Here is a 15910-nt window from a genome sequence, read left to right on the forward strand (position 1 = left end):
CCAATGACTAAAATATTTTATTAGTTAATTACAAGAATTAAGAATTAACATCGAAGTGAAATCGGCCACAAAAATTTCAATATTATTCAAATACAGAATAAAGATATTTGTTACTTTGAATATTCAATCTTTAAATAAATTAGAGACTCGAGGTAAATAAAATTTGAAAGCCGTTCCACTGTAATTAACAATAAATACAATATCATTTGAATTTCCTTCTCCTCGCGGAATAATTACTGAATTGTTTGAATTTCTGGAGATAATACACAATCAATTATTACCCAATCTCTTGGACTTGGGAAACTTTTCGAGGATTTTCAACATAGGTTTATAAAGGAAATTCACAACATCTTTAGCAACAACGAAATCCTTATGATCGAATTTATCATATCCGATAACTTGATGATTCAGTTCAATATCGGAAGAGAGATCGTCTATTAAATTGTTAACATTTTTTGAATTGGCGATGGGGTCGTTCTGGCCTTGGAAAATAATTGTCGGTGCTTTGATATTAGTGACATTGTACTCCGGAGCTTGATCTTCCCCGTAAACCTCACGATTTCGTGTTCTCTTCGAATATTGGAAATGTTCGAATTTTCCTGCATTAGCAAATCATGAATTACACAATATTTTCATTTTTATTTTAATTAATATAATTAAAATGAATTTAATTACCTGAACGGATTAGTTGCCCGTAATGCTGGAATACCTTTGAAGAAGTCCCCGCAGGATAATGGCACATAAGCGTTACAAACTCTTCACTCTGCAATTAAAAAAAAATCCTGAATTATCCTCGAGTGTTCAATATCAAAATTTTGTATTTAATCACTTACCACATCAAATTCCTCTCGATCCGCACCCAATGCTAGCTCGAACGGATATCCACACAATCTCTTCGTTATAATATTAATTAAGCAGAAATAATAAATAAATGCGGGCACAAGTTTATTCTGGATTGGATATTTAACTAGTCCACCTGGAACGATGATCTTAAAAAATTCAGTAAGAAGATATAGATAAATTCTCGTAATGTCCCATCGCTTGAATTCATACACTGTGCCAAAATGAATCACTACTGATAATTTTGAATTATATTCTGGTTTATCAGACAGTAGCATAAGAATTATGGTGGAGCCAAGAGAGTGACCGACGTAGGACAGTTGTGGTTGGCCTGTGGCATTGATAATGTAATCGAAAAATGCTGGTAGATCTTGAAGTGCGTATTCGTCCAAACTGGAAGAAGAAAAAGAAGAAAAAGAAAAAGAAGAAAAAGAAGAAGAAGAAATAATGGATCTATAATAACCCCGTACTTGATCTCCGTATTTTATTTATAGCTATTAGAATTATTTAGATTAATTACCTGAAGTCCCAATATTTTTTATCGTGCGCTGACATGTTGGTGTGTCCACGACTGTAGTAAGTTCCCCGTAAATTACCGATCCACACATCATAGCCAGCATCAGATAGAGAATAAACTGATGATTCGAGTGATATACATTAATTTTTTAAGAGTTATTGGATTTTTATAAAAAATATCGAGAGAAATCGATAACGTGGTACAATCAATAATGCCCGACAACTTTTCGATAAAATAGAATATGAAAAATATTTCACCCAGACTTCTGTTCTGACCAAATAGAACCCAAAGATCGCCAGTCCCACCTAAAGCAGCTTGGAGATAAAATGGGCCTTTATTTTGGGTATTATTTTTGGCAGGATTCGGTGGGACTCGGAATAACGAGAGGATGTACCCATCCTTGGTGGTGACATTGTGCCACTCTGACTTGTACCCAGCTTTATCAGTCAAACCAATCTGTCGACAATGAAATTCACGATTTCAACAATTAAACATTTTCTACACACTTTCCACTAAAATTCACGGTTTTCCATTTTCCGACAAACTCACGATGGAATTGCTGTGAAAAAATATTTTCCTTTCCTCATTTTTTCTCATTTTTTTCTCATTTTTCCTCATTTTTTAATTACTCACGAAATTTCAAGGTGACATGACCATTTTCTCCATTTTTTATAAATTTTTGGAAACAACCAGAAAATTGTAAACATAAAAAAAACGCATAAAAATGTAATCATTTTATTGCACCACTACAAAACGTCGTGAGTAATTAAATAATTATATTTTATGTAAATCCCATCAGTAGGCTGTCAGAAAAATAGAGGAAGATGAAAATTTCGGGGAAATCCTGGATATCACGAGGAATATTTTTATTCGAGAAATTGACGTACAAAGTCCAAAGCATAAAACTTATCTCCACCCGCTTCCTCGTCCGTTCGAACGAATTTAATTTGTATATCAAACGCAGATGTCAATGGATACAACGAGAAAATCACCAGTACCGCGGGATAAATATATTTTTCCATTTTCGATTTCAAATATTTCCTATTTTAATCGAAATTCGAGGCACAGGTTCACTTCCTGAATGCGCTCACTCCGCGAAACTGTCGTTCTGAAATACTTAACGTTTTTCCTTATCAAAGTATAATTACGGTCTTTACAAAGGCATCGTCAGTATCGCTCGAGTCGTTAATTATTCGTGTCAAGTGTCATTACAAGTACGTAACAATAACTGCAACTAGAAAAACACACGGCAAATAACAACAAATCTATTTTTCCCCAATTTATTTGAATCCAGAGTTATTTTTTTATCATTAAATTGAAAAAACTTTTTATGTAAAATTGATAAGCAATATATAGTATAAATAAATACTCAAAGCGGATATATTTTACATAAATATAAATACTTAATAAAAAAATACATTTCAACAACAAATGGAAATTCCTTAAAAAAAAAATCTTATGTCAATAACAATTCACCGTTTTTATTGAAATTCAATTTGAAATGTTTTATTGAATGAGCCAAATTTTTGATTAATAAGTTTTAGGTGAAAATGGAAATGACTGGATGATGGCCATTTTGATTTTCAATAGCTAGCCAACACGTGTGCGGTAAAGTAAATAGATGTGCGGCCTCTATATTTTATTGTGTGTGAAGAAGGGATCTAGATATAACTGACGCCCCTAGATTTTCTTTCTCTTCTCTCTTCCTTTTTTTTTTTTCACTTCTTCACACGGGGGTGCGGCATTCAAAAAGCTTGGGAGGCCGTCACGCCTATCAGCTTTGTCGTTGCCGATACATCTGTCGATGTTCGCTGATCCACAGTTTTTTATTTCACTTGACGATCGATTACATCAGGTAAACAATAAATCAACCAATGCGCTATTTTCCAGCCAAAATAATTCTCCATACATGGATAATTGCAATAGTTATTACAGTTATAGTTCTTGTTCATAAATCTGTCACGATGCGGTAAATTAGGATGAGTCCATTTTTTTTTAGATCAGTGTTCACCCGATATCTCGAAATTGAAGGAGGATAATGATTTTTTTGTAGATACCTTTTTTGTGGGTCTCAACTTTTTCTACAAAAAATGTTTATATAAAAAATTCGCTATCTTCCTTCGATTCTCGGGTATCGACAAAAATTGCACTCGATAAAATGCACTTATATTAATTTCAATATTTTAAATTATTATATTTTTGAAATTCATTTTGACTGAGTTTATTTCGGAGTTCGTCGCGATGTAGATGAGGTATAATCTGAATTGAAGAGGATTTATGTTGAGTCAATTAAAATTATTATTTTTTTTTCGGAAATTTTCCAAGGTATGATTTTCTAACGAACATCAGTGATTTAAAAATATAAAAAAGTGGAAAAATATCGCGGGAAAAATTTGGGGAGACCTTTAGGGGCTCTTTGAGTTCCTCGTGGTTAAGATCTCACATATTCCCCTCTCGAGCCTGAGATTTGCAATTCATTTCTCTCCGCCCCTATTCCAACCCCCAAAAACTCCCCTGAATATACCACCAAGTGTGTGTTTTCCCGCTTCAGAAGCGGCTCCCCTTTGAAATGGATGCGCCCTTATACCCCCGTTCATAACACCAATCCCACAGTCGTTGCCTATTCCAACCTCAATGTATAATACGAGTGCATCCTCCCTCTCCTTTTATTTCATTCTTCTTACCCGAGATCTCACACGATTTTCGGGCGAAGGGAATGCGGTAGGTCACGGCCTCACACGAAATTTCAAAAGGAAGAGTGGAAACTCGCAAAAAGACAAGTTTTTTTCAATTCCCGGGAAGAACGGAATATTTCCCAAAAATTTCGCAATTTACCAACAAAAAAATAAATTCTCCACCTCAAAATTTAATTTGTTTTATCAATAAAAAATTTAAAAAAATACCATTTGCAAATGTCTGTATTATTTTTTGCATTCGTTTTTGAATCACGAATTGTTTCAAAAATTTGCATTGATTCTTGTTTATTTTCAGCTTTAATATATATATAATATATACATACAGTATATATGTATGGGACGTTATCTTATTTTTTTTAATGAAGGGATAAACGGATAAGATAATAATTTCCTGAGATGATCATCGAGACTCTCCGCGAAATGATTTTAGAGTTGTGAAAAGTTTTCGCGAGAGCGAATTCAACGAGTTCTAGAGTAAAAAAAAAGAGACACATTTTTTTTGTTGCTTTTTAGTCGATTTTTATTCGTTAGGAAATGATGTCGAGGATGCAGGTTACCTTGAAGGCCACCAAGCAAAATGAAAAAGAAAGACCTGAAAAGACGATGAGGGAGACCCGACCTCCTACTTCGGCAACACAATGGAGCACAAATGCGTGGCGACAGGAACGGCCAGATATACGGCAAGCTGATTGCTCGTTGTCGAGGTGCCCCAGGACAGTCCTTTAAAGTGCCATCTCATCAGCCTCCTTTCGTCATTAAATAAATTCCAAACGAAAAAAATATTTAAACAAAAAAAAATCACAAAAAACAACAATCAATAAAATAACACGTCATATCAATTTTCATATCCAATTTTATCTCTCATTTATCAACAAAAATATATACACGCACCTTAATATAATTCCAAGAGTATTAATTTTTCAGAAAAATTAAAATGTGTATGTACAATTAATCAACATATGCCATTTAAATTAATACATCACAATAATCATGATTGCGAAACATCCAGTCATTTTCTACAAGTATTTACAACAATAATTAGGCAGTGAAGAAGTCAAAAATTGAAATCGACGCATGAAAAAAAAAATTATGTGATGAAAAACGTTTAAATATCACCAATTGGTCCATATAATATAAAATACCGAATAATTTTTTTTACGACTTCACGCCACAATTATAAGCTATTGGTGTCTGTTACTCGTTATCCACCATCATTAATCAATGGAATCACTTGAATAACTAATTAAATAGCTTCATCTAATCAGGCGTTTCACTTCCGATTGTCCGACCACCGGACCCCCAAGGCCCCTATGAATATTCAAGGACATTAAATATCCCCGGAGAATTAAATTAATAATTACATAAAAAAAGTTCACTCATCATCATCATCATAATCGAGAAAACCGATTAGAACTATTTTCTTGATCTTTCCATAATTCTGGAATGAAAGTAGTGAAAGGCACGTGAGGAATATCCTATCTCTTGATGCCCTCGGCAAACGATCAATTCACTCATCGATAAATTAACGCGTCTATTGAACCTCGATTATCATTTAAAAGGTAGAAACCGATGAATCAGGGTTTTTTCAATGGACTCTACCACAGACCTGTGCGTCGATGGTACCCAGGTATGGATAACCACTCTTCGCCTCGGTGGGACTGTGAGGTGTCACGTGATGGCCCATTCCTGTTGCTCCCTGGACCATACATGCACTCATATTAGTGGAGCCAGTTGGTGAAACACTTCCACTCAGGCCCAGATTCAAGTTCGATGGGGAGAGATTTGTTGTTCCGTAAGGCGAACTGTTGAATAATCTGTAACACAAACGGAAACACAAATTGTTATTCTAAATGATGTGTCAAGAAGATTGAATAGAATATTCAAATGAATAGTCAAATGTTTAGAGAATAATTGGGTGAGATCGATCGTAATGTTGAGTATGAGAAATTATTTGGAGTCTGTGGAGTTGTATGAGTTCATCGGCTTTAAGTGATTTCTAATTTTGCGCAATTGCGCAAGTGATGAAATTGAAAATTTGAAATCAATTGAAATCAGCAATCATTGTGAAACGATATTTACAATTAAGTCAGTGGCAATGATGATCACTTTTTTAAAACGATAAATTTTTAGAGAGGATTTTATATTTCAATTCATATATAAAAGTCTCAAATAATTTCAGCTGAGGAATTCGAAGTCGGAAGAGCTCCACTTGATTATTAGCCAGTAGCGTTTCATTACGGTACGATGAGGAACATAATTGCGGACCACACGGGTGCTGCACACTTTGCCTCATCCTCTTGGTCCACCACATAACGCATCCACATGAGCGATACTGATCATCAAAGAGGAGTAAAAAAATTAGGAAAAAAAATGCTTTTCTCTAAACTCCTAGCCGCCACCCAACTTGAAGGCATTAGTAATCGCCTATTCCTCCACTCTTCAATCTTTTTGAACCCTTCAATTTAATACCTATTACTCAATTATTTTCTTTCCCATTTTTTCCACGATTGCGCTGTTGCGCTCCTCAAATTTCCCCACATTTTCACAGCTTTTCTGCGCTCGGAAAAATTTGACTTTATTTTTCGAAAAAGCACAAATGACATTCAATTTCCGGTCAATTCGTCGCTCTATTTTTTCAGGAGTAGAAATTCACTGAAGAACAATTGCCATTATTAAATAAATAGTCATCCTGTGCTGCCAAATTCATTTCCCTTTCCTCCGAAGTTTCTCTCCAATAGAGAAATCTCCATAATTTTTCCAACACAATAAAAAAAACTGCTCCCATTTCTTAATAAATAATTCGTTCTTCCGATTCTAGATTGAATCCATCGAATTTTCCGCGATCGAGAAAATCTGTTCCATTTTTTTATAGAATTTGGAGGTTTCCGTCAGTACCATTGTCCTTGATTTTGCGCACGAGTGAGATGATGAAAATGATAACTCATCTTGGTAGGAAATGCAAAAAAAAAAAAATGATTTGATAAAACTTTTCATTATAAATCACTTACCCATAGTTTTCAGGCGTAGCTCGAGGCCACTGCTGTTGCGCACTGTAGTAGTTATCTCCATAATTATAATGCTGAGTGTATCCCGCAGTGGTTGCTGCTACCGTCGCCTGTCCATATCCCTGATAGCCTTCAGTTGGTGCTGGATAGTGTTGAGTTGGAAATGACTGTAAACTCATTGTATTGAAGGCGTTGTGTTGGCTGTTGAGTTGCTTGCGCAGGCGAGCTCGCCTGTTACTGAACCACACCTGTACTCGGTTCTCTGTCAATTTAGTCCTTAAAAAAAAAAAGGAAAATCTTCCCTTAGCACTGATTCAAAATTGCACATCCGCCCCACACCAGGAGAAATTTATTTTAATATTCAATTCAAGTGACGTCTTCCTGTGAAAATATCTTTTTTTCAAAATCTCCGATTTATTTTTTAGATTTCTGATGAATTTCTGATCGAATTGATACAAAAATTTTATAGTTTTTGCATTTTATCATTATTTTATGGCTCATACAGTTTTAGGAGGGATCGCACCCTCCTAAGAGTTTCCTGGGATTTTCCCTGGGAGTTTCCTGGGAAACAAGGAAAATATCGAAAAAATTATAGTTACTTTTGTGCAAGTTCCTCTCTCGTGTAAACATCAGGATACTGCGTTCTGTGAAAAGCAGCCTCCAGCTGTTCCAGTTGCTCTCCCGTAAATGTAGTTCTACTTCTTCTTTGTTTTCGCTTCAAGACATACCCTGGCTCACTCTCGGTATCGGTGTCATCGCCACTACTTCCACCTGAAACCCCGAATAGAACCCCAAAATTTTAATTATATTATCAAAAAAACTAAAAATCGATCAATTAGAAAAATCTCTTCAATTTCCTCCTTCAAGGAAATAAATGATAATTTTTCAACTGATAAATGCAAAATGACGAAACTTATTTAATTAACAACATTCCAAAATATCCACCAGTTATTTCGATTCGAGACTAATTATCGAAATATTCATATTGTATTATTCCATAGAATAATTTTTCGACGTTCTAAATAAATATTCAATTCCCAAAAATCTTAAAAAAAAACATGTAGTTTTTTAATTTTGTCATTATTTAATGACTCATCGTGAATTTCGGGGGGAAAGGGTCACATTTAATTCCATACATGAGCAATAGTGCAATAATGTGCAGTGAATGTTCGCGTATTCGATATATTAATAGAGATGACTTCATTCTGTCTTTCGAAAAGGGTGTCTGGGTGATGCAAAATGAAAAGAAATTGCACGGTAATAAAAAAAATAGCGTGAGAGAGTGGACAACTACACAACATGGAATTTCAGCATCCAGCACGTGCTAGACGTCAGATACCAAAGATAGGAAGCGAAGTTGGTAACCGCCCACAGTTCACACGCCCGAGTCAGCAACCTACCATTAAATCCCACCCGTGATTACAGTCCGTTCGGAGGTCTTGAAGGCAACCCTCAACCTATACTAAACTAAAACACCGGAGAAATTAGGAGGGACGAGGGGGAGGAGGACAACGGGAATTAAGTTCTTTGACATGAACGTATATCCAGCGGCGATTTTTCGGCTCCTACACGCCGTCTTACACAGCATCTTTCGTATTCAATTTGCTGCCCCCTGTAAACGGCGCAAAACAATAAGAGGAATTCTTAAAACAGAGCAATTTATTGCTTTCTCAATAATTCCATGGTTACTTGAATGTTCGAGCTTATCGATCCATAGGCTGATGGAAGATAACATAACGGCCCTTTAATGAAAGATCGTAATGACCATTTCACAACCGCTAATTATAATTTGAGACCGACAAAATTTTTGTAGAGATGTTTCTTGTAGAGTGCAATGAGATTTACAAAAAAGATTACGAGCAAAAATGCGGGATGTCTGTTGGGTTTTGGGATATTGGGAGAAAACGAGTTCTACTGAAAAATATTTTCTTCAAAAAATGAAAATTCTCGTAATTCCCGGAAAAATGTAGTATTTCATGATTTTTAAAGCGTAAATCACATGGCGTAATTTACGTAACTCATCCCGTACATTCCGCGATTGATATAGTTTCCTTTTTTGGACATAACAATTTCGAGAGCGTAAATGGTGTTTTGAAATGTCGTGCTTTACAGAAACATTTCTTCGGTGATTTCAATAAAAAAAAATATGAAAAATGAGTGTTCAAATGTTGGAGTGAAGATTCAAATAAATGTCTAAATCAATGAATGCAGGGGCACCTGTTGTGGATGGACTAGTGGAAGTAAGGCAAGTACGTAAAAAGCTATTTTGAGGGCATGAGGGAGTTGAGTTGAGAGTTGGGTGGATGCGGTTCGCCGAGATTAAAGGCCTCTGGGTTTGCTCGTAAATCCTCAGCGACGCATCCTCCGGGGGCAACACCAAACGATTCCGTAGAAGCCTGACGATTTCCGCGACGACCCATCAACGACCCATCAACGTGTACATACCTTCAATTTTTCCTCTTTATAACTTTTTCCAGATTATTAGTTTTTTTTTTTACACTTTCATCCTTTTGTTTTTGAGGCGATAAATCGCAGAAATGCGCTCTCGATTTTTCTCTTGAGTCACAATGAACGGTGATAAATCTGAGAAATGCTCAGGCATTTGTAATGTACAGTCGTCGGTCCGGTCTTTGATGGCATCACAATTTGTTGAAATAGGGAACAACATTCGGTGGGATAATGCTTTTTTTTTATCGCTTCATAGAAACATAAACTTAGTGTCGGCTCATTTAAAATTTGCAGAATCCATCTTCACATAAAATTTTATTCCAGAAATAATAAATGCTCGGAATCTGTAGTCGATAGCCCATTGATATGTTTATAACAAGTGAATCCAACCCATTCAGACGAAAAACTAATTAATACCGCAAATAATGATTAACGTTTACAAAATGACAATTATTTTTATTTATTACGATTAAAAATTCATACCATGAAAATTCAAGAGTGAAATCCTAAACTAGATTGAATCGTAATGATTTCAAAAGAGCAAATTACATTTTAAAATCTTAAGTGGAGACTTGAGGCTAGACTTTCTGAGAGGAATATATTTTCACCCGAGTTTTCTTGAATTCAAAGAAAAATTATGGGAGTATGAGATTGAATGGTAAAATTACGAACGATTTGATTTTGCTGAGAGAAAGGTGAAAAAGTTCTTCTGGCTGTTGCACCATTCGAGGAGGCATTCCACTCAAAGATTAGTATTGAGAGAGCCCGAGAGAGGAAACTGCCGAGGGACCACACGCAGCGATACATTAGTTCCCTTGCACTCGGATCATCTAACACACCTATTCGCCCACATCACTACAAAAAAAATGTATTCCGTACGGTTTCCCTCGATTTCTTATTCGCAAATTGTTTTTTCGTACTTCGGAAACTCGAAAAATGGAACATCATTACAGAAAATCCCATCCTGCCGGTCGCCATGAGGATTTTATCACTTGAGCGATTATCCACTCTTTACTTTCGACTTGTGCCCTAGTCTCAGAATAGTAAAAAATTCCCCGTAACTATTTCTTCACTAAAAACAACAAATTAAATTTAAACTCTATTAACTTCAAACATGTTTACTGGAATTATTCTATCTGGAATCTATTTTGAATTCTTAAATTTCCAATCCAATCGTTTTGTTCAACATTATTATTAAAATTACTTCATTATTTTTCAGTCATTCAACAGTTTCTTCAGAAAAATATCCGTTTGCTTCGAGAGCAGTAAAAAATTTTCCCCCAATTCTCCGATCTCAAAATCCAATTTTATTTTCCGTTTCTCATGTTTGTCATTAGAAATAATTTATTTATTATTAATCAATTTTATTATTCTGAATCTGATGAAAGTATAATACATCTGGTGTGAATTTTCTCTCTTGAGAATAAGAACACGACGCATAGAGATAATAAAGAGCACACCAGGGTGCCCAATATATTTTATCCTCATCGCTGAAGTGAGAAAAAGAGTTGTTTCAACCTTTTTGTGTGTTCCAATAAATAAAACCACTCTCGGTGTGCCTTTGGGAATACACCGCCGGTATCTTTATAATGCTGTATGCATTTCTTGCCTCTCAGAACGTCGTATGAAAAAAATCGAAAGAGGATCGGCACTAATTTGGCAATGCTCATTTGTCGTGATAATTTTTTTGATTTTTTCGCCAACTGCGATCGTATTTTTTACGCAAACATTTTATGGCTTGTATATTAAGGATTGGAGACTTACCGAGAATTCCGTTGATCGAGTGATTGGCTCGAGCGTCATCACCAGATCTGGAGGGATTTCCGGATCCTCTCAGGAGTCGGTTGATGCTGGATGATGATGGGACTGTCGTTTTGTCGCAAAGACCCTCCTGCTGGCAAATGCACAAACAAAACGGCAAGTTAATACAATGACTCGATAATTTTCAACGATTTTTTAGCGAAATCAACGACATCAACGAAAATATTTCAACAATTCCGATTAACAAGCTCACGAAATCGTAATTAACAGAGATTATTAGGATAATTTTAATTTACAAAATGTTCGACTGCTTGTAGAATAACTAGAGGACCGTGTCCTATCAGTCAAATAAATTTTATCAAAATGTTTCATCAACAGACCTTTATCAATTGCGTTCGGATCTCCCAATCCACAAGACCAGGATTTTCCCTCTTCAACTTCTCAATCCTCGCTTCAACTTCTGGTGTAGCAACTCTGGGTTTGCTCCCTCCAATGACACCTGGCCTGATTGACCCAGTCTCGTGAAATCTGTTCAAAATTTTAGAGACACACCCATGAGAAACTTTGAGTTGTCTCGAAATCATACAGGGGCGGACACCAGCTGATGCCAGCCTCACGATTTCCGATCGCACGTGATTGGGCAGGGGTCGGCCATTTATAAAAACACCACCGAGCTGATTCACCCTTCCTTGACCTAGAACAAACCAAAAAAAAACATTTTTTAATCACAACCGGAGCCAATTGACAGTTGCACACTCCACACACGAGCAACAATTTCTTTCCAAAATCACGATACCAGATATAAACCTATAAGTGATTAAAAAAATTCAACAGATAAGAGGGGATGATGGGTTAAGGGATGATAAATAACCCCCCGTGTTCTAAATTGAAAATATAATTGTTTAGTCACGATTCCTCAAATATCAGAGGCATTTCTATTTTTTTGTGTGGTTAAGCTAACAACACGCAAGGTGCCCCTCAATTATCAGTAATGAGGTTACCTTTAATTAACTTGATTATAATTACAAATCTACGTGGGACATATTATGCGGTTTGATGGGCTGTCTGGGTTAAAAACAAAATGAATGTGAGGACATGTACAGAATGGTATGGTGATCGCGTGCTGCGGAAAGAGACACCGGGTTTATTCATGTGCGGCTTTGAGGGATGGACGTACAATCCTTTTCGAGTTATACGGCCTTCGTGGTTTTGCCACGAGTTGTAAACCAACTCCCTTCTTTTTACAAGCCTCCGGGTTGTGGCATTATGTACACGTAATATTTAATTTACTTTTTCAAGCCTATTCAGCATTCCGAGGGCTCAAATTAACAATTAAAACAACATTTCGCATTGACGTTTGAATAATTTATTTCGAAACAATGATCTACTTTAAAATATTAAACGATGCATTCTCTTAATTTTTTTGATATTTTGAAATTTTGTTTTTATTGTGCGGAGCCTTTTCGGTGATTTTTAAGTCATCGATTTGTTGCCAAATCCCGGAAAGATGTTGACGGATAAATTACTGACAGAATACAAAGAAATATTTCCATCCCAATTCATGTATAGTCTATGTAATTGAATAAACTTAATATTAATTGAATTAATCAATTCGCATAATTGGAATATTTATTGATAAGTATGAGAGTGGAGATATGGGATGATGAGTTCATGGAGATTTAAGAAACGAGAAATTTCCTGGGACATGATTCTGATTTCTCAATTTGAAAAGATCACAGTATCCAAAATAAATATCAATTAATGTCGAGAATGATCGGTTTGTTTTGCTAAAACCGATCATTACACGAATCTAACATCGAAAAGAATAATCTCTCCCCACCTGTCAGGTCAATTTGGCTTTTAAAGTTGGTCGCGTTCGCGCCTGCGCGCTGAGCATGAGAGGCCCCAGCGAGTGGGAGAGGGTGGAGGGAGGGCTGTGGGGTCCATAGCCCGTCGGTCTAGTGTGTCGGCGTTCTTTTGATCTTGCCTGTAATCCCGTCGGGCCCTCGGGCCTGACTGACGTCATACCAAGAGGTGTCCGTCGTGGTTTAACATGTACAAGACCTCCACGCATACATCTCGAACCACTTCTCCTGCCCGGTTCTCGCTCTTTTTTATTTTTAGTGAATCAAGGGGGCCTCATTCTTAGGTGGAAAGGAGAGGAACTGAAAAATAAAGAGGAGGGGGAAGAAAAATTCAAAAGCCAAGAGGGGAAAAATATTATTGGAGAAGTTGTGAGATTAAAAAAATGAGCAGGGGACTCTTGTCGGATGTTGACGATGACGGTCAGCTTCTTTTGATAAAATACAGGGGACGCTAAGGCTATTGAGAAAACAATGACTCTTTATCGCATTCAATTACTGGCGGGACTCGTAAAATATGAGGTATGACAGGCATTGGATAACAAAGGATTTAAAGTGCTCGGGATTATTTGTTGGCTTTGTTTAAATATTTTATTTTTCGTTTCAGATCACTTTTCTTATGGTATGATCATCTTATTCGGTTATTTGAATTGGGCAATCGAAAAAATGCGTTTTCTCATTTTATGATTCACGATAATAAAGAATATCGGTAATTCACGGAATATCGAGCGGACATTTGTAATTTTCCCATTGTTAGGAATAAAAAGAAAAGAATATTGTGGAACGAGAATTGAGATGTTTAACGCGAAAATCAGTCAAAATTGTAAAGAGATTATTGCGGTGTAATTACAAATAATATAAACATTTAATTTCCTGTATTCTTAAAAAATAATTACATCCTTGAAAAATCGTCACGATAATTTCGTAATTTGTCTGTGAGACTCAATTCTCTCTTCACCATTTCATTTTTCTCCCTCATGTGAATTATTTTCTTCCTCTAAATTTCCATTCTCCATACGACTCACTCTCACTTTTTTCTTCTATCAGTAGCTACCCGGGTAAAAAAAAAATAGTAATCGGGATAAAAAATTGGGAAACAAATCAATTGTATCTTTGCGAAATGTTTTGAAAAATTTTTCAAAAATTTGTTTCGGAAATTTTTTTTATATATAATAATAATTTTCTAGAAATTTTTGCAAATATAATTTTTTCCTTTTTGATTTTTTAATATTCTCAAAAAAAAAAACGGCATTTAAATTGTTTTTTAAAAAATCCTATTCAACTTCCTGAAAAATTTTTCAAAACCTTTCCGAAAAATAAAATCGTTTTCCGATTTTTTTTGTGTTTCATAAAAAAAAATTTCCGAAAAATTTCCCAGAAATATTTTTAAAATTTTGAAAAAATATTCCGATTACAATTTTTTTTTACCCGGGTATACACTCGATCTATGAAAAACCGTTGCGATCGTTCTAATTTCGGTAATTCCATTTTGATTTGAATTCACGAGGATTGCTATGAATTCCCAGATGAATCCTTTATGATTTTATTCAAGATAAGTCTCCAGGAAACGGAACGGATGTTATGGAAGTAGAATATCTTCATGATGAATAGAATTATGTTTTACGATAGCGTCGGGTATGCATGGGGCGTTAAAACATGAGGTTACGGTGTAGAAATAAAAGTGGAAATGTATAAGAGAGGCCGTCTAATGTCTGATATCGGATAGGCCTGGGGCGACGGCGAGGATGATTGAAGCCCTCCACCAGGGCGACTTCAACTTGGATTACCCTGACGAGATGACTCGCGATGCACCATAAACCTCCCACCCATCCACCGGAGAAATTCAAAACATATACTAAACTCTTCAGCAATTGATTCCGGGATTGATCCCGCGTAATAGAAACGCATTATTGATTCCAGTTCCATCAATAACCGATCGGCAAACTGAACATTTCAAAATATTTATTCTTTAACGGATAAATCAATCAGCCCTGATAAATGGATACATAATCCATGCTTGAAATTAATTTTAAATAAATTAATAAGCGTGCAACGCTTCCGTGGTTTCCAGTTATAATACGGGTCGTCATGCATTAAATCCTGTACAAGAAAAATGATGAAAAAAATAAATCACTTGAAAAATTGATGAATAATAGAGCGAAAAATAATTATTTGTTTTATATCTTAATAATAAATCGGATGACATGAATTAACGAATATTGTTTGCAGACAGAAATTTATTTAAGAGGAAAACTCCGTTTATAGTATATTACATTAAAAAATTAGGAATTGATGATAAAATCGTGGATCATCATTAATCATTATGACAAGTAAATGAAGATAAAAAATCCGTGTAATTTGACATTAAAATGGACTTGAGATATCATGATCAATGAAATGAGAGGTCTATCGACCGGCCTAGTAACGGTTAATTAATTAAATAATTTTGATTGCTCAATTTTGCATTGATGATATTAATTCTGATGGACTTACCTTGGAATGGATATCCAGCGAAGTAAGGTGCCATGTTGAAAGTACTGACAGCCATGAATGAGACTCTCTCAATTTATCACTGTCTCTACTCTCTTTACGAGTATTAAATACCAGATATAAAAAGAAAAATTAAAAAAAATCTTCAATAATCACAAAAACAGTTTATAATTAATTCACTGGTTGTCACAAACTCGAGGAACTGTGGAAATAATTTTCACCGATTTCTTGATGTTATTTTTTTTTTTTTAATGGATACAACGAGGTAAAACACGCCTGAGAATTTGAGTG

The 15910-nt window shown here is 35.5% G+C and overlaps 2 protein-coding genes across 2 annotated transcripts; both read right to left on the reverse strand.

Annotated features, from left to right (window-relative positions):
• On the reverse strand, nt 1-2457 carry LOC105267986 (lipase 1; the record flags this gene model as incomplete). The annotated part of the gene is given in 6 exon segments (XM_011307196.1): nt 1-599; nt 676-763; nt 834-1233; nt 1361-1475; nt 1615-1813; nt 2245-2457. Coding segments are annotated over 6 exon segments (1266 nt in total). The 5' UTR covers nt 2380-2457.
• Nucleotides 2458-5067: 2610 nt separating this feature from the next.
• Nucleotides 5068-15687, reverse strand: LOC105267987 (protein gooseberry-like). Its single transcript, XM_011307197.1, has 6 exons — nt 15623-15687; nt 11648-11961; nt 11271-11400; nt 7658-7829; nt 7062-7334; nt 5068-5867 (listed from the first exon to the last, which is right to left on the reverse strand). The coding sequence occupies exons 1-6, from the start codon at nt 15675-15677 to the stop codon at nt 5639-5641; spliced, it is 1173 nt and encodes a 390-aa protein (XP_011305499.1). The 5' UTR covers nt 15678-15687; the 3' UTR covers nt 5068-5638.
• Between the last annotated feature and the right edge of the window lie 223 nt (nt 15688-15910).

The sequence above is a fragment of the Fopius arisanus genome, unplaced genomic scaffold (assembly GCF_000806365.1).
Source record: "Fopius arisanus strain USDA-PBARC FA_bdor unplaced genomic scaffold, ASM80636v1 scaffold00052, whole genome shotgun sequence".
Lineage (NCBI taxonomy): Eukaryota > Metazoa > Arthropoda > Insecta > Hymenoptera > Braconidae > Fopius > Fopius arisanus.

Excerpts from the sequence above, each read along its gene's own strand:
- LOC105267987 (XM_011307197.1), bottom strand. The coding sequence starts at position 15,677 with ATGGCTGTCAGTACTTTCAACATGGCACCTTACTTCGCTGGATATCCA. Across the intron at positions 7,830-11,270 it reads CTCGATCAACGGAATTCTCG|GTGGAAGTAGTGGCGATGAC; the intron begins GTAAGTCTCCAA and ends TCGGGGTTTCAG. Across the intron at positions 5,868-7,061 it reads GCTACGCCTGAAAACTATGG|ATTATTCAACAGTTCGCCTT; the intron begins GTAAGTGATTTA and ends TTTGTGTTACAG.